The sequence below is a fragment of the Paramormyrops kingsleyae genome, chromosome 12, assembly GCF_048594095.1.
Source record: "Paramormyrops kingsleyae isolate MSU_618 chromosome 12, PKINGS_0.4, whole genome shotgun sequence".
NCBI classification, from domain to species: Eukaryota; Metazoa; Chordata; class Actinopteri; order Osteoglossiformes; family Mormyridae; genus Paramormyrops; species Paramormyrops kingsleyae.
The window spans coordinates 17,000,652-17,020,757 of record NC_132808.1 but is presented as its reverse complement, the minus strand read 5'-3'; the positions used below and the strand labels follow the sequence as shown (position 1 = coordinate 17,020,757).

Sequence of the window (20,106 nt, the reverse complement as noted above, 5' to 3'; positions counted from 1 at the left end):
ACAATAAAACACTAAATGGTTACCATGGACACTTGAGAGGAGGCAGATAACATTAATTTATGTCACTCAAAATAGCAATTTCTAAAAAATGACTGGTTTTAGAATGATGAGTGCCATTTTTGCCACTTGAAAAAATTGCAAATGATATACAGAACTTCATCCCTTGTAAATTCCATTGCGGACAACACTACCAGATAAATACAGTTGACAGTGTTTTTTTTCCTGTATCTTCTGGTTGATAGAGTAAAAAAATAATATAATCCAATGTCTCATTACCCAACTACAGGGGGTGGACAAAATGGTTACAAAAGGTCATGTTTGGTTGAATGGCAATTAGCAGTAGTGTCAACTATAGAAGAGGTCTGACAATTAGGATGAGGTCTGAAAATTGGAAGCGATATGTGAGCTTTCAAAGTAACATCAAACAAATAAAGTTATTAAGACACCAAAGAATCAGGCATATTGGTCAGAACAATTGCAAAATTATTATTTTTTAGGTTAAATGTTTTTTAAAAATCGTAACAGTATAGCAGCGACGTAAATAGACTTTTCGAGGGGCAGGTCCTCAAATGGGGGGTGGGATGAATGATACTTTATGCAGCAGTCTGACTGAGGGGGACATCGGTAAATTGTCACGATTGGGCGGGGCATGGGGATGTGCACTTGGGGTATCAAAAATGACCAACCACCACAAAAGCAAATGGTCAAAAATTACCACAGATTTGAATCAGTGACCCATTCTCAGCAAAAAATATGCGCGATGAACTTCACAAAGCTGGTATTTATCAGGGCTGCCTTTGTAAACCAATTGCATCCAGGGCACACAGACATTTAACTTTGTGTGAAAAAGCGCAAAGCCTGGACCGCTGAGCAATGGAGGAAAAGAAAGACATACTGTACGGCCTGAAGATGATTGTTGGCTGAAGGATGCTGTCAGGTCACAAAGTCTACTGCCAGCTTCTAAACATGCTGGGGAATCTGTGATAATATGGAGAGTCATCTATGGGATTCATTAGATCTCATGATTGGTCTCCCTGGTCGTATTACAGCGAGGAATACGAGGCCATTTTGAAAGACCGGGTGCACCTTATGGTGCTATATTCCAAGAAGATAATACCCCCTTTACCCACAAAAATTCAAAAATGAACGAACACCCAGAGGAAGTCAAGTGTCTTGAATAACCCACCAATCACCAGATTTAAATATCATTAATATTTACGGGAAGTTCTGAAGAATGGAAATAAATTTCCACCACTGTCATTATTCAAATGAGTGAAGATGTTTCTTCTTAAAGAATGCTGCTTTGTTCCATCACATGCAATTCCAGGCTTGTATGACAGTATTCCAAGAAGGACTGAAGTGGTTCAGAAAGGTCGGCTATATTCATCAGATCCTTGATACTAATATACTCTGCATTTTCATTGATTTGTCCACCTCAAGATATCCCCTAGTTTATGTGTAATTGTCCTTCATCAAATTACAATACTGTACATCACACAACTCAAACAAATACACAGATGATTTTTTACATACGAGCCTGCATGAAAGTATAAGGTGGTGAGAGAGACAGATCAATGCATTTGTGGAGAGAGAAATGCTAATATACTAAGGCACTAAAGTCTGGCTAAAGATCAGACTTTGCCCGTAGATACTTCAGTGAAGCATGGTGACTTCTATACCTCGGTGTGTGAAGTCAGCCAGTCCACCCCCTGCTCAAAACTCTTCAGCTAAACTGCCCATTTTCAAAGAGTTTAAAGCTTCTTAGAGCCTAAGTTGGTCTTGCTGTGAGGATTGACTCACTTATGCAAACCGACAGCGACAAAGAATCTTTAAAATGTGTATATAAGTATATTTCCTTTTCTTGTTACTTTGCCTTGTTTTCTCAGCAGAGCTTATAGTCTTTTAGAAGAGGAAAAAAATGAGTAAGTTCCTATCAGTAAGCAGAGATTTATTTTGAAACATGGTTAGTCACAGCACACTGAAGTTCTATAGCTCATGAATATGCAAGGTCATCAGACTATATATCATGAAGAATTATATATATTTATATATAATACTTCCTGAATGGGAAAAAAATTGCAGAGAAGTGAAATAGCTGAATTTATTTTTTCATATATTTCAAAAAGCCCAAGTAAATAAAGTACTGTGAAAAAGTCTTAGGGTGTTAAAGTAAACTATTTATCTGGGATGTAAGTGTGTATTTGTTTAGAAAATAAAAAAATGTAATATAAAATTTTAATATATGCCAATGAGAACAGTAACACAATAAAAAGTGACAAGAATTTCTCTGTTCTCCAAAAAGTTACTAATATCTTGTAGGATGGCGAGAAGAATTTTGTTTTGGTTTCCAAACCTAGCATTGTGTTAGAGTCTGAGTCATGACCTCACCTTTAACAAATCAAATCCGAGACGAGATCTTCCTGGGTAGCTGAATCCAAGTACGGAAAAACAAAGTTGGATTCTCGACCATGAATCTGATTTCAAAATTCTATAAATTGAACACTAAACAAGTACCTCATTTTTTTACATATAAGTAATTTATTTAAAATGACCACCAACTAAGAAATAATTTTCTTCAACTAAAAAATAAATTATTTGTTAAACACCAAGATGACGAAACCCACCTCCACCTCCTGTAGTAATTAATTTCATTGTAACACGACTGCATCCTGCTGAACATACTAAATCAGCTTGTTCTAGATAAGGGGTGGCCAATCTTATCTGCAAAGGACCGGTGTGTATACAGGTTTTTGGGATGACCTGTAGGTCAGCTGTTCAAACCCAGGTGTGAGGACTCTTCAACCAATCAGTCCTTTAATTAGTAATCTAATTAGGGAGTTGCAGTGAAAACCCGCAAACACACCAGCCCTTTGCGGATAAGATTGGCCACCCCTGTTCTAGATCTAAAGAACATGGATAAAACAATACAAAAATTCTTGTAAAGGTGCTTTTATTTGACAAACATTGTATTTAATATTTTGTAATTTTTTTAAATATGCACAATGAAGATACAGTTAAACTTCACACACAATGTTCAGTGGCAGATTTACTACATAACACACTGTGTTTGATATCTATGATTACTGGGAGTCTCCAAACTACAACTATGACAGATTGTTTTTGAGAAACACAAGTGCTGTGAGCATTTTATGGCTTAAACATGCATGATGGGGGTTAAGATTCCTGTCAGAAAAATTGTTGGTTTGATTCCTGCTCCCAGCAGATCAATCACACTACCACTGGGCCCTTGAGTAAGACCTTCAAACATAATAACTCCATAGGTGCTGAATATTGACCCTGTGATCAGATCCCAAACGTCACTCTCCCCTGTGTCTCCCTGGAGATCAAGGTGAGCGATGCAAAAAAGAAAATTTGACACTATTAATAAAGTACAACAATAATTATTATTATAAGATGTCAGCAAGCTAGCTGGGTAGCTATCGCTAAATTACTATGCAAGACAAATTTTGGCTGGACACTTAGCTTGTCTCGCCAAACTGAGTTCACTAGCAGTGCATGTTTGTCGTAATGTTTCCTTTCCAGATGTCGGTAGAAAGTGGAATGCACGCCAATTTCTCATTAATCACTGATTTGCGATATTTTCATTCTGCCACGTGCTTCTTTTTATTGGATGTCTTACACAGAAACTCCTTATGATTCATAAATGTTAAACAGATAATTGCGGACTTGCAAACATGTTGAGGATGTTAGTTAACTGCATGAGTGTACTGCATGTTTTCTACACTGAAGCTAATATTAGGACAACAGATGCATACAGGCTGCAGACGTAAGCTATGGACTCGGAATCAAGTTAGAATTCACCTGAGTACATGACTCCATACTGTATGTGTACTCCAGACCAGACTTGAACACCACAACTCTGCCCAAACCACTCTTCAGGGGCGCCCCAGTCATTCCATGATTCATTAACTTTCACCACCAGCTCACTTAATTAATTAACTTAGTTAGATAAATAACTCGATGAGGTATTGATTAGCCAAACATGCTATGCTAGCGGTTGAGTCAACAAATATGTGGATATACCGGATTGTTGCTACAAATACTGGAGAAGTTTTGAAATGGCAAAACTAGCACACTTTGACAAACATAAAACCATAGATTCACACCAACATGAAGATCATTTAATTATAATTTTCGTTGGCAGACTAAGACTTTTGCACAGTACTGTATATGACTGATATTTTCTCGGTCTGACAAAGCTGCAAATAAATACGTACAGTATCAATGTGTTTATATTTAAAATTACAATGTTTTCCATCACCTGGTATTTGACATCTATTGAGCAGTATGAGGTCTTAGTGAAGTAAAATAAAATTAAATTAAAAAAAACAAATTCAAAGCATGCAATAGTGTCCCACAGAGAGACACTCTTATGTTACTGGGCAGCCTTCTTGTTCTCCTATTAACTGGTATGGAGCTCTGCAGTACAATCACCATCCTAGCCTTCTCCAGCTCCAGATCTTCCACCCGGTATCCTCTAACATAAATCCCCTCCTCTTTTACCTCCCTCCAGAAGGAAGGTTGAGTTTTCTGCTTTGCTGCTCATTTTGCCAGTCGGTAAAGACGCCCTGACAGGCCATGCCTTGCCGGCATGCGTCTTTGTTCCCCCTGTTCCTCGCAGTATGTTCCCCTTTAGGGAGCAGATGGGTGCATTCCCTCGCTGCTCCATCATAAAAAGGCTGTCATGGAGGGGAACATTAATCATCTTTGATAAGTCAACATCTCGGCCTGAATATTTATCTAAAAACCATGGCAGGCACTCAGTAACGCGAGCCGCGCTTTGCTTATGAGCCTATTCTCGCTCTCCCTCCCATATATACACGCGTGTGCGTGTTTGTCTTATGCCGTATACCAAACACACTCTCCATCCTTTTCTGATCTGCCTCATTATTTTCCTGAAATAAGCAATACAGAAACCGCATACGTAAAATGTAAGCATAAAAACGCAAATCTAAATATACATACAACCATGCACTCAGACGCGTGCTGTGCCCGTACTGACATACTCCCTCTCTTCTCACAATTCAGCTCATTATTCGGTGAATTTACAGACACGGCACCCCACACTTGTACACACATCGTATGCATATTTAACACATTTAAGCTGTATATAGGCAAACACGTTCATACGCACACTAACAAAGCGATGCATGCTGAACATCAACACATACAAATGGGTTTACACAAATGCAGAATTCTCACACCTAACTGGATTCCGTGTGATTTTTATGCATTTCCAGAGTGGGTGGCGTATTTGTATACGGCAAAAAAAAAATGAAAGGAATGGGATAAATGTCATATTTAAACATATTCTACTAATAGACCCATTCTATTTAATACTACATCCTAATAGCTACAATGTATCGTTACGTATTATGCCCTTACATTGAGTGAGACACTGAGTATGAGTCATTACTCCGAAACAACGAATTCAAACTCATGATGTGAAACAACCACGCAAAAACAGATTTTAAAAAGACCCCACTTTTCCATTTACCTGGTAAAATGAGATTTAGACTTCTGGGTCATTGCTGGCCGCTCTTTGTAGGCGGCTGACTACTAAAGGGCCAATTATTCTTTTTTGATCAACAGAATTACTTTCTGATGTAAAAATCTCGCAATGCTTTTATTACTGCAGTGATAATAAAACCATTTCTGCACATGCATCTACCCAAACAAAAGGTGCTTGTAATGTCTGTAGAAGCCCCACTCAGCATTACTTCATAGCGCATTCTCCTCCACATCCCAGACCGAAAAGGTACAACAGTTTTTATCTTGCTTGTGTGCCACACTTTATCCGCCTGCAGCTGAGCTGCCCCACGTTCTGAACTCACGCAGAAGCGTCGTTCGGGTAATCTGCTGACCGAAGCACAAACGAAAACCTACAATGGGATCCGAAGGGGGTCACAGCCGAGAGAAAGCTAATATGACCCAGAAAGCACGCACCTGCGTGTGAGGACGTGTTTGCGTCACTGGGCCAGTGTCTGTATGCGTCTCTGGTTCCCAATAGTGAGGGTTCATTCTTCTTCTGCGGTACTACGAGAAGTGTGTTGCCAGAGCGAGGAACACTGCTTCCCATTCAGCACCATCATCGCCTGGGGAACAGCAGCCATGGACAACACCCCCCCCCCACCCCCTCAGCAGAGAGCATTAGCATGGTGTTCAGAAGAGACACATTTGTTCCCCATTACATTACCAGTCTGGCTCGATAAGTGAAGCCATACACCAGTGCACAGAAAAATGGAAACACGTGCCTAGTTTGATGTGATATCTATACCTGACTAACATTAGCAGTTTCTATGACCTTTTCATGCAATAATAATCTGTTCTTGTTATTCTGTTCTGGTTAGAAATAATCTGTTCGAAAATTTTACATTGTATATGGGACCTTTGCAAATACTTTGACATATTTTATATGATTATTTTATTTTTAGCTTTATTTATTAATGCACCTTGGGGTTGTCATAAAAGAAATTTCATTGTGTTACACAATGACAATAAAGTGCTTGAATTGAATTATTATTATTATTATTCCTTTTTATTTTCAACAAATAGAGCATAAACCTGCCCTGGCAAGCAGTAGGGCTCAAGGTACAACCTAAAACCCACACCATGGGTGTCTGAACCTCAGCTTCAAGGTTCATCCATTACTAAAAAAGCCACTTGAGTCATATCTGTACATCTTCTTCCTGCCCGTGTTATTTTTTTAGGTCAAACCCACAACCGGCCCCTTCTCGTGTCCTGGGACACATTTTCGGCCGAAATTATAGGGAGAGGCAGGAGAGGAGGTCCAGAACAGGGCCACACAGGGCCAGAACAGGGCAAGAGGCAGGTGCATGGCAGAGGAATGGATGCCCTGGCAGATTCAGGGTGTCCCACACTTGAGAGGGGGTCTTGAATACATAAAATTTGGTGGGGGCGGGATAGGTGACATTTTGTCAGGGTTCCCAGAATTTCTGGATGCTAGATATGCCCTTGGCAGAAGGTATCATAACTCCTATAATCAACACCTAGTCCTACAGGTCATCTACAGTTAACATCTCGCCTCGGAAAAAAAGAAAAATGATCTTATCTTCTAATAATACGCACACGCTATGGCCTCAGCCAAGGACATGCATGTGAAATGTTAATGTCATCAAGGAGCTGAGAACAAGTTAAAAACAGATGCCATTAAAGGCTAGCAAAAAGTAATCTGAGCATTTGTAATTAATGAATAAATGGTGCTGAATTAATTAGTTACAAGGTGCAGCATTAGCTTTAATCCTAAACATCAGTCGGAGGTCACCTTGGAAGTCACTTGTAAGAGAGTAAAGCGTGAAATTCTGAAACGGCTGATTATGTTTATTTCACATTAAGTGTCCTCCGTTGGCATTCAGACTTGAGTGACTTAATACACAATGTCACAAAAGCAGGGTTGCGATATTTGTTATGTCAATTTCCTTTCAATAGCTTCTCACTTAATCCCACTTCAGCACAACTTTCCAGAATGCTGGCTCCTCATTTCACTTATTCGCCGCGGGGCCCTTCAAAGCGGTAAATAACCGATGATATGAACACAATCTGTCTATAACAGCTTACTCAGTACAGGGCATAGGGCAGAGAGCACCCTGGAGGGAATTCTAGGTCATTGCAGGACACACACACACGCACGCACAATTACATAGCATGGATAAATTACAGGCCCCGATTCATCTCATGTCTTTGGGCTACAGGACGAAATTAAAGTACAGGGAGGAAGCCCGTACAAACACAGGGGGAATATGCAAACTTCACATAAAGAGCAGAGGGGGGAGGAAGACCCAGTCCTTTATATGTGAGGCCAGAGAATTACCCACTAAGCAACTCTGCCAGGCATATAAATGTAATACCTTTTTTTTTTTTGCTTATAGAAGCACCGATATGTGAAAATGAGCAGCACCAATACATAGGAAATACAGGACACATCAGTAAAGGTGGGTTTCATGAGCACAGTTTATTTATCATTAATAGTTAACCCAGCTTAGTAAAATGACAATGAAATAAAGAAGACATGGTTACGCTTGAATTAGTATCAAATGGTCCTAAGAGCTCATTGACCCACAATCAGAGTGGATTCTCTTTTTGTCGGGCTTTTCCTATACGCAGCAAATGCCGATCGGCAGACGCGAGTCCAGCTGCCTTTTCCCAAGCCGATTCCGCTAATCTGCGTGTGTGGTCTCTCGGCTGCTAACTATTTTCACACACACACACAAAAAAATTAATTCATGAAGAAACCAGACCAACGCTGCGAGATATTCGTCATTCATAGAGGAGACTGAAAAAGAGAGGGACGACGAATTCCATCATTAAGACGGACAGCATGGTAGAGAGAGTCCCCTCTGTGCTCATTCTTCGCTCACCAGAGCAAGGGGTTCGACTGCTTCGTACAGTATCCCAAAAGGGGCAATTATGAGCACTGGTGCCAGGCAGGAAGGCTTGGGACATCATTTAAGCACCAGGATGATTGGTTGTCTAAGCAATTTCACCCCACTATAGTAATTTTTAAAACTTCCCTTGTTACTTTTGTCTTGTGCTTCCCTTTATAAACTGCCATTGAACAGAGTCCTAATAGACACCATAATACAAATCCAATACATATAGCTACACACCAGTAAATTGGCCTCATACACACTTTTATCAGCCAATTGGAGGTGGCCGTGAGCCACCCTCTGCTGAGATGCATCTCCAAGCACTGAAGGCCAGTAATGTAACGCAGCGTAGCTGTGGCCAGTAGATATTCTCCCTCCTCGGAAGAATGATTCCACCCAGTGATCCTCCACTGGTGTCTCAGCAGTGGAGGAGCAAAACCAGACATTCCATAAATAAGGAAAAAGAAGATCCACGTCAAATGGGCAGCAACACTATTAATGACAAGTCGTGGAACCTGAAGGTTGCTAAATCAAGCCACAGAAGGGATTTACTTTTGTATTCTAAAGAGGGGCGCTTAGTATTCAGCTGTGTAAAAGGGTGAAACTGTAAGCTGATTTGGATAAAAGGGTCATTAATGGAGCAGTTTAGCCACCGCTAGTGGGCTCCTATCTTGAATGTACTCTTGAAGACGTGGTGTCGAGCTGAATATTGCTCACTCTGCACAGCTGCATAATCGATGGCAAAGACACAGGGCGATTAATACCATGATCATTATTATACTTGTGTTTTCATTTTTCATACTCATTCCTGAACCTACTCAAATGTGTTTTAACTCCCGGCAAAATATACAGGCCACATTCCTGCCGAAGCCTCTTGTTGTGACCTGCGGGAAGGCAGGATTGTACGTCTCACCCGCACACATCCAATCTGGCCCATTTATGTCAGCAAGTAAAAAATCCTTAGTTTGTATCCTGGTATAATTTCAGTGCTATTTGTTATTTTGTTGTCAGTGTCTCTCCTTGAGTAGGCGGTGTGGTAGTGCAGCGGTTCGCACTGTCGCCTGACACCTGGGACCAGGCTTTGAGTCTTCGCCGGGATTCCATGTGTGCGGAGTTTGCATGTTCTCCGCGGTTCTCCGTGGGGTTTCCTCGGGGTATTCAAGGTTCCCCCCACAGTCCAAAACATGCTGAAGCTGATTGGAGTTGTGATTGGTGTGTGAGTGTGCCCTGTGATTGGTTGGCGCCCCATCCTGGGGTGGCTATGGGTGCAACCCCATAGCCACCCCCCCGTGATCGTGAATAGGATAAGCAGTTTCAGAAAATGGATAGATGTTTCTGCTAGATACACTAACATCCTTCAGTAAATACTGTACACAAATATTCTACAGTGTGGCTGTATGTGGTTGGTTTGGCTGCTAGTTATACATTTCCATCAGTTAGCTAACTACCTAGCCAACTCACTACCAAACTATAACCAGGTAAAGAACTCTTTGCTGATAACATAGCCTCTGTGACATTAATATGACTTAAAACTTGATAACTTAAGTATTTGTGCATCATCAAATATTATCGGGCCTATTGCTCAGGAGACTTCATATGGGCTTCCAACTTTACGAAGGAAAGTTCTTAGCTAGCAACACCACTCTGGTACCGTCCATATATTGTTATATCACAGCTGATAACCTTAGAAATTGCAAGTCTATCACTTCTCCAGGCATCTCATGTCGTTAAAATGAACGCGCACCCTGAGGGTAACAGTAACCCATGTTGTGTGGAAATCAAGCTCAGTAAATTGCTTCTTGATATTAAGGGCATGATTGACAGATGTTTGAGGTGACATACTGTAGGGTTGGGCTGGGCTGGATGTCCAACCGCACCTTCCTGCAAGTCGCAGCGATTTTGGCCAAGCATTGCTGTATCTAAGGAGTTTTATAAACGTGCAAAGGAAACTTCAGCAGATTTTTGGACCTTATCACAGCAATGCGTCAAATGTGAAGTGTTTTTATATATAGTAGTGACTTTAATCTTCCTTTGAAAATTCTGGAAAGTCATTGGTTCTGTTTTGGACTTCCATAATCTTCAGTGGCTGTTCTGTTTGTACGTTTATGGTTATTTTTGTTGAAGTGTGTTCAGGTTATTAATATATTCTATTTGCTGTTTATATTTGCGGTATATGTAGCTGTGCCGTACATTGTGGTCGTCTTGATTAAGGCAGGTCACCGCAGAGGAGCTTATCGTTCAGGTAGGTGAGCTGTGCCTGCTGGTCCCATAGGAAGTTAACGTGGTGGTTTTGAATATTGCATGTCAGAATCCTTCATTGTGAAACCAAAAAAGCAGCAACACTGTTTTATCGTGACGCTGCCTCTGACCTCCTGTTGCTTGATAAAGACTCTAATTTAAGATGGCAATTATAGCCACTAATTTTGTCCTGCCACCTACACCTTTTGGAGGTGCATGTACAGGACTCTCAAGTTGCACACATTGACCATGAGACACATACCTTTCATCCAGCTCCCATGTCACACCTTGTGCTTCTCACGCTGAGAAGGGACGACTGTAAATAGCCGCGAATGAAGACATTCTTATTCGAGTGTTATTAACCACCCTAACTCATGTGTTTTCCTTTATGTTCTGATTTTATGTGAATGCTGTCAAGACTTATATTTTGGTGAGGCACGTCTTTTTTTTCGGTTTAGCGCGATTATGGTATACGGCGTTCATGGGAAGGAGAAAGGGGATAAGCATAATGAATAATTATGGTTTAAACGACAAAGGATTTCACTGCCTGGATGATAGAGTGAACAAGGTAACTGTATTTATTTTTCTTATGCAGCAGCAGAATCTACAAGGAGCTTTTTATTTAAGTTTAAAAACATCTGTATATGAAAGTTGTGGGAACATGTTTATTTATTTTAATTGTTATTTTCATTTTATTAATATGATTTACTTTTTGCAGCTCTTATGGAGAATTCATGAAAAAATGGCCCCGTTTTTTATGAATCATCAGTCCTGTTTCGATAATTCAGCCGGCTACCTACAGTAACGATCACCAAGGTCTGCAATGTGCAGGTATACGGAGTGGAGTTTCCTGCTGAGTTCATTGCTGTCCCAAGTTATACAGAGTTAATAGCCACCTACCAGCCAATCAGAAAATAGAATTTGTTGTTTCCAGGTAAAATAAGTTACATGCAATCCTGCTTCAATCACGTTACTACATGGATGTGCACACAGCATTGACCGTGAGATACACGTTTTGCCCTTAATGTCATCACTTCACTTCAAACTTTTGATGAAACTTGAGAGCCTTGCATGTATACACACATTTGATGTTTAACTGTTAATATGCTTTTTGTTAGAAGGCCCAACACATTAACTCATATTAACACATGTTGAACCTAATTGTTTAAATAAGACAGTTTATCACAAATAAGTTTTAAAAATATGAGCTAAAGGGGCAAAGAGCTGCAGAGACCATAGCTCCTATGCAAGCTATCAAAGTCAGTGCTAATGGACCTATATCCTTATCCACATCAAGTCCATGAAGGCAGCTGGAAGGAAGATAAAGTTTTGTCCCATAGCATCAAAGTATGACCAGGACAAATGGTGGTAGCTGTCATTTAAGAGTGGAAACGTGCCGGTCCACATAATACAAAATTAGCATTCGTGGGAAGCATCCAATATTTGACATGCAGAAGGATGTTAGGCTTAGCGTACCAGGCTTAACTAATCCCAATAACCAGGTTGGCAGCAGGTAAGACTGCAACCTGACACCCAACTGAAGATGAAGCACTGGACACATCACATATCGGATCCTCTGATTTTGTCGGTGCAGGCAGGCGCCCTTCGCATTGCCGGCCGAGCTGGACATAAAGTACATGTACTCCTTCAAAGAGACTGCTCAATAAGTCTGGCGTCCTGGAGAGATATTACCAGAAATACTTGTGCTCCTTGCCCATTGAAGAGTGGGAAGTAAGTCGCACTGAGAAAATAAGTTTTTTTGTTACATTTTATAGCTTGGATTTTGCAACCTATAATTTTCCGCTTAGTATTTTTGATGCATCTTATCGTTGAGCACCGTTATTTGCACGGCAGTGGATTGTCAGCAAAAATCGGATGGCAGACAGAGCCTTGCGTCCGGGTTTACAAGATGCTATATTCCCAAGCAATTACGATTTCAGCTGAACTCATCAGCGACATTTTCTCATTTGCTGCTGCGCTCGACACTTCCAGAGGGACTCGGCCATTGCTGGGGTCCTCAGGAGCACAGACATGCATCTCCGTTCGGATGGTATCTGAATGATTCAGTTAAAGCGGCATCAGCCATTCTGCAATTTCTCAAGACAACAATCGAGATCAATATTTCAATCCACCCTGAAGATACAAACAACGGAATAAATTTAAATCACTTATACAAACAGAATGCTTTGAACAAAATCATTATCTATTTGAAATAAATGAAAACAAGAAATGTACTTTCTATTAATAATGAAATATCACACAATATTATGATACCTCAAATGATGACTTCAATTTTCCTTATACTTTCAAACTAAACATACAGTAGCATATTCTAGCGGGGAAAAAAATCTGCTTAAGCATCTTGCCCGTTGTTACTTAAGTATAATAGGTCAGCACATTCTCCGGAGCTCAAAGAAAACACCTTCAGAGCCAATGTGGATTACTGGAGCCTTACTTAACTCAAGGGGAATGACCCATAAACATCCCCACAAGACTGCAGTGTCTTATCAGATGTGCAGTGCAATTCCACTCCACCCTCAATTCTCAGCTGATGTCCTAATGAAGAGGGTCAGCAACCTGTTTGCCCTGAGGACTATGAGACTGAGAACTAAATACCGCATATGAGGTGCAACACGGAAAAGGGTTTGTATTCTTGTCTTTGCATTTTATTGAATTGGAATATACTGCTAATGTCTTATATGCTTACATTATATAAAGCACATCTACTGATAAATACACTGAAAACCTATGATGGACTGGCATCTTGGACAGAGTGCACTCCTACTTTGTGTCCTATATGGCATAGGCCCTAGATCTGCCCCTTCATGACCCTGTACTGGACAAACAGCTGGATAATGGATGGATGTGCTCTGTAAATCACGATTATCAAAGCTTGCTACTGATTCGTAATTGGAATAAGGGCATGATGAACATATGTGCACCATTTCCCCCTGAAAAAATCATTGGATATTCAATTATTTGCTCGTTCCACCTGCATGTGTCTCTACCAAAACCAGACTGAGAAACTGCAAAATTCAGGCTTCACATTTTCACACTGATGACACTGCACATTCATTCAGGCTTTCAAAGGTATACAATGGACCTGCATGTGATCTTTGTGTTTACTGCAGTAGTAGTACAGCAGACATACAAAGATGTGTGCCTGGCACACAGCAAAGCTCGTGGGAGTTTTACTTACACAAAAATGTTATGAGGCCGGAATGAAAAAGAATTGGTTCAGAGAGGTAACCAATCAGACTGTAGAGGAGGTGGGTCCAAGCCACTAAGGAGGTGGGGCCAACCAGTCAGATGTCTTAGTCCCGCCTCCTCTAGTTGCTTGGACCCAGCACCTCTACAGTCTGATTGGTTTGAACCAATACTTTTCATTCTGCCCTCAGAACATTTTTGTTGAAGTATAACTCCCATGAGCCACAACGAAGGTCTGGGAACATGTCACTTACCTTCCTGGACTGGATCTCTTTAACGTAGAGAGGAAGGAGGAATTCTGATATGCCTTCCAGTCGTATGCCCTGCTTATTCACCCTCAGAGTGCCCATTCCATCCTGCCAAGAACACAGAATTACCAGTCAGTGCTCTGAGTGCATAACACATTTATTTAATTTATGAACATGACGGTTCGGCTTATAACGTTATGGCCCGTGTCAGTTTTAACGTAAAATAAAAAAGTTTGCCATCTAAGACACTGTTCCCTGGAACTTCCAGAGCCCATGTTATAAGCTACATGCATTTAAAGTCTAGTTATGCATACAGGTATTTATTGAGAGGTAAATCTATATTTACAAAAAGGCACGTGTTTCTTCTGTGTAAGTACCATTTACCTCAGGCATCTTACAATTCAGGAAATTTCTAAACTATGAATATAAACATGAATTATACTTTAAATGTTTTGTGTATGCACAGGCTTAAAAAAATCCAACAAACACAAGCTGTACCCTGCCCTACCAAGACAAAATGGTAATAATTACACATCCAGCGTGGAAATAATTACAGAACTCTGTGCCTGAGCTTATATAATACATATAATAGCTTAAACGTGAATGTCTCATTTCGAGTTGCTGTAGGCTTCAGCACAGAAGCTTGATAAATTCATCTGGGAAATAATGTGCAGAAAATAGCTGATATTGAAGCCACTGGCATTGATATTGAGCCTTTGGTCGTCTGCTGATATTAAGTTACTTATTACTTCCACACCACTTAAGTCCCATACTACTAGACGATACCTTTTACGAGACGAGAATATAAGCTACGAGAAAGGAAAGAACGGGCTGCACGCAGAACCTATTCTTGGATTTTTTTATTTAATCAGTGCTCGTCAAATAATAATGTTTACTTCATTAGCGGCTCGGTTTCAGGAAAAAAAAGGCCTAAAAATGGTAAATAAAACAAGCATTATTTGCATGTGGAGATAGAAAAGCTGCTGCTCAAATGGCCCTAAAAAAAGCAGATGAAGCCCTGAAGTAGGTTAGCAAACTAATGCTGAAGCTGTGGAAACGGCCCACGGTGAGGGACGCTGCGCCCAGCTGCACGAACCAGGCGGCCGACGGAAGCTCTGCTCACATTCTCTTTCCGGATTGTTTACAAGGGGATGCCTTTAGATGGATTCTTAGCGCATTTAACAGTGCTGGTGGATTCTAAGAAGAATGAGTTCCATAATGTAACAAGAGCAAGTGGTTTTAGAGGCTATTTAAGAAAAACAATACAGATCATGTCTATTTTAGTTTGGAACCGATTGCCATTTTCATTGCATTGCATTGTCTACGAACCGATGGAATCTATCATCCGAGTTGGTAGAGCACAGTAAGGAGTGTTATTTAATGGCCAAAGAACAAACCGATTAAGAGTAATTATTGTGCAATGAGCTTATCCATGTGTTTGGATGGGGTGTTTGCTGTTCAGAACTTTGGACAGCGCTGACGGCAGCCTTAAAGCGTCATACCAGGATGCCGTTTCCCTTTTTCACTTCCGTAAGCATCACGTTTCTGAACGGCTGCCCCAGAGCCCTGAACGATGGCCGAGATACGACGACAGAGACCGAGCAGAGCTTCTGGAACACCGTCAGTACAAAACCTAGAATGGTTTGTGCAGTCCCCTTCCCCCACCCACAATGCCACAGAAAGGTTGCCTTGGGGATTTGAGAAGGGGGGAGGACATATTGCTGGTTGAGTACATTTGGTAGCTGATTCAACAATCGGGGGAAAAAAAAAGTTTTGAAAAGCATCATTCTTTGAGGCCTTGGGAAGAATGTAGATGATTTTATCGTGAATGATGTTTCAGGTAAAAAGCGTAATGCGTGGATGCTGGTTATATACTGCAAGGTTAATGAAGAGAAGCCCAGTCACATGTCATTAAATCAGGGAAGATTCACCTAACAAATCCAGCTATGGCTCAAACCGATTAGGATTGGGATAGTGGGGCCTCCATCAGTACAGAAAACCATGCAGTCGAGAGCTTAAGGGTCACCTCAATATAATAGACCATACATATAGACAAAACACAATGAATCTAGAGCTAGCCAATTTTGTAATTACCAGAAGCACAGTAGCTGTCAGATCAGCATCCACTTACTAAGACCTGGGGCCTGTTTCAGGAAGCAGGATTTCTTGCTTAGCCAGATAACTTATCAGATTTAAGGTAGTCTGGGCTAAATGAAAGCAAATAAAGATCTGCTCCATTTAAACTGGGGTACCTTAAGTCCGAAAAAGATATCCAGCTAAGCAAGAAATCCTGCTTCCTGAAACAGGCCCCAGCTGTTTAATCTTAGCGAGCATTAGCTCAAAGACACATTTTGGAACTGCGCTGACATTTTTTCTAATATGTAAAAAATAAATAATGAAAAACCTGTAAATCAACAAGCAATATTTTTAAAACTGAAGTGAAGTACAGCTCTGTAGGGTTAGACAGCAACAGCGTTAGAATGCAACACAGTTCTCAGGAAACAAACATCTGAGGCAAATGTCCAACTCTGGACAGCATCATCTCCCACAGCACCGCAAGCCTTAATGACATTCTCATCATATTTAGGAGGATAGTGGCTGAGTCATAACCATGGGAATCCTTTTGAACAATATAAGAACTTACTAAATGGTACCATGGCATCGCTAAACGATGTCACAGGGAGCTAAGTGACGCGGAGGACTTAGCACTGCTTGCTCTTGAGCTCAGTAGTAGGAGACGCTGTCGATCCACTCACACATCACAAATGAGGCATTCACAGATTTCACAAGACCAGAACGGCTCTGAATGTCAATACATACTTTCGGCGAAACTGAAACAATTTTGCAGAATAACAAACACTCAGCTGCAAGCCGATATGAGACTAAAATAACCACTTCACTGGTCTCCTGCGTCAAAAGACTGCAACATTGAATTACTGAGTTTTTTAAGCCCACTCTTAAAAAATCTGCAAGATGACTCATAACATTCAGTTAAATACTTTTTAGCATTTTTTTTATTTGAAAAGAAAATGATTTTCCTATTTGAGAAAGTTAGACAATTTAATTACACTGTTCAGCACACCAGATTTATTAAACATGTTCCCAGGATGGCCTAACACTAGTATGAAAACAAAAGAAAGTTTCTAGTGTTCCGGACAGATAAATAAACAATCTGTTGTCAAATATTTATCTCACTGTTAAAATTATAAAATGGAAAATGTTAAATTCACAATTTGGATACTGACTTCTTATTCGATGAAGGTAAAAAAGCATAATACAATACAATCCGTGTATGTATAAAGTTGGAGCAAGAGTAGATCAAATCACTGGCAAAATCACTACGATACTGTCTGTCCATCCATCCTCTGACCACTGAAGCCCAAACCTCACACTGTTTGGTAACTTACATTTTTGGAAGTGTCCTTTTAAAAATCATATTAAAATTACTTATTTTTTTCTTCAGCTACCAGAATAAACTATGCATGGTATGTGTTACAAAAGTATCACATCCATATGCTTTTTCGAAACTTTTTTGACTAAAATCAACTAGACGGGACGGCTAGAGACGGCAGAGAACGTATCGGTTGAACATTAACCACGTGAGCTGACCAGCATTCATCTTTCCCACCGCATGACGGTTATTAGAACTAATGAGGCTAAGCACAAGTACAAGTTCTCAGCTAATGGTCCTGAAGATATACAATTAACACAGATGCTCACCATCCACAGTATGCAATGTACACTGATTGGCTATAAATTAATTACAAACGAAGGAGAAGCCCGGAAAACAGCTGCTGTCGCTCTGGGGAGAGAAGAAGCTTGTTTTTGTCTGCCTACGGTAGTTCTCTCTCTGGGCTGTCTCTCTCATGGACCATGAGGTCTTTGATCAACCAACCCCCTCCCCCCAGTCATGCTGTATCTAAACCCCCTCCAACTACAGTGATTAGCAGTGTCAATCTCCCATCACCATAGGCTTTCCTGACGTCTCAAACAGCCATCCACTTGCCAAGCTATCCCTGGGCTCTTTGTAGTTTACTTTTAGCAAATAATTAGCTTTTTAAAGGGCTCACAGAAAAGGGAGGGATGTACCTAACGGGGACTGTTAGTAGCAAACACATGCTTAGCTCTAGTCATTCACCTTGTAAATTCAATTTTCACCGAGTCACAGAGAAAAGCAATAGAAAATACATTACGGTAAACAGTATACATTTAAATCAATCATCAAGAGTGGAGAAATAAAAACACTTCTCCCTGGGACAGTTTATAAGATACAATTATTATCTGTGGACAAGCTTAGGGTATGTTTTATGGGATTTGAATTTTTTATTATACCACGTTTAATTTATTTGGATCTATTTATTTGTTTGTATATTTATTGAAACCTCCGAGCTGGTTTTCTCAGCTAGTTAGAGGTACGTTCTTTGCATATGTTTTCACTGTCTCATCTCTCAGTACACATGCTGCTTCCCTGAGACACGGTTCCTGTTCACAAACCTCGACGCCGATCCGCTGATGCTCGAGCGCCGTGGGACCGAGTTGGCCAGGGGCCAGCGCTATCTTTAAGCATGTCCTGCCTGCTCTAAGCCAGTTCAGAGGATTTAGCCTACTTCAGGCGAGAGAAAATACAAAATTTGTCCATCCATCCTTCCATCTCTTCAGTTCTACAGCCTGGACAATATTCAAATTATGTATCTACATACATGCTAATGTTTGATTGTCTACTGTATGTGATCTCAATCAAAATTCTCTCCAGTATAGCTGATATACGTCACAGAGGAAGCTCTCTCACTCCAGTATAGGTGGTATACCTCACAGAGGAAGCTCCCTCACTCCAGTATAGGTGGTATACCTCACAGAGGAAGCTCCCTCACTCCAGTATAGGTGGTATACCTCACAGAGGAAGCTCCCTCACTCCAGTATAGGTGATATACGTCACAGAGGAAGCTCTCTCACTCCAGTATAGGTGGTATACCTCACAGAGGAAGCTCTCTCGCTCCAGTATAGGTGGTATACCTCACAGAGGACGCTCTCTCGCTCCAGTATAGGTGGCATACCTCACAGAGGAAGCTCTCTCACTCCAGTATAGGTGGTACACCTCACAGAGGAAGCTCTCTCACTCCAGTATAGGTGGTATACCTCACAGAGGAAGCTCTCTCGCTCCAGTATACACTCACCTAAAGGATTATTAGGAACACCATACTAATACGGTGTTTGACCCCCTTTCGCCTTCAGAACTGCTTTAATTCTACGTGACATTGATTCAACAAGGTGCTGAAAGCATTCTTTAGAAATGTTGGCCCATATTGATAGGATAGCATCTTGTAGTTGATGGAGATTTGTGGGATGCACATCCAGGGCACGAAGCTCCCGTTCCACCACATCTCAATGATGCTCTATTGGGTTGAGATCTGGTGACTGTGGGGGCCATTGTAGTACAGTGAACTCATTGTCATGTTCAAGAAACCAATTAGAAATGATTCGAGCTTTGTGACATGGTGCATTATCCTGCTGGAAGTAGCCATCAGAGGATGGGTACATGGTGGTCATAAAGGGATGGACATGGTCAGAAACAATGCTCAGGTAGGCCGTGGCATTTAAACGATGCCCAATTGGCACTAAGGGGCCTAAAGTGTGCCAAGAAAACATCCCCCACACCATTACACCACCACCACCAGCCTGCACAGTGGTAACAAGGCATGATGGATCCATGTTCTCATTCTGTTTACGCCAAATTCTGACTCTAGCATTTGAATGTCTCAACAGAAATCGAGACTCATCAGACCAGGCAACATTTTTCCAGTCTTCAACTGTCCAATTTTGGTGAGCTCGTGCAAATTGTAGCCTCTTTTTCCTATTTGTAGTGGAGATGAGTGGTACCCGGTGGGGTCTTCTGCTGTTGTAGCCCATCCGCCTCAAGGTTGTGCGTGTTGTGGCTTCACAAATGCTTTGCTGCATACCTCGGTTGTAACGAGTGGTTATTTCAGTCAAAGTTGCTCTTCTATCAG

At 41.0% G+C, this 20,106-nt stretch overlaps 1 protein-coding gene across 2 annotated transcripts in view; it reads right to left on the bottom strand.

Annotated features, from left to right (window-relative positions):
• Positions 1–20,106, bottom strand: part of LOC111845333 (zeta-sarcoglycan-like) — a 121,272-nt gene that overhangs the window by 31,340 nt on the left and 69,826 nt on the right. For both annotated transcript variants that reach the window (XM_023814672.2, XM_072697579.1), the window contains one exon: positions 14,108–14,209. In XM_023814672.2, the coding sequence (XP_023670440.1) occupies positions 14,108–14,209 (102 nt within the window). The remainder of the gene's footprint in view (positions 1–14,107; positions 14,210–20,106) is intronic.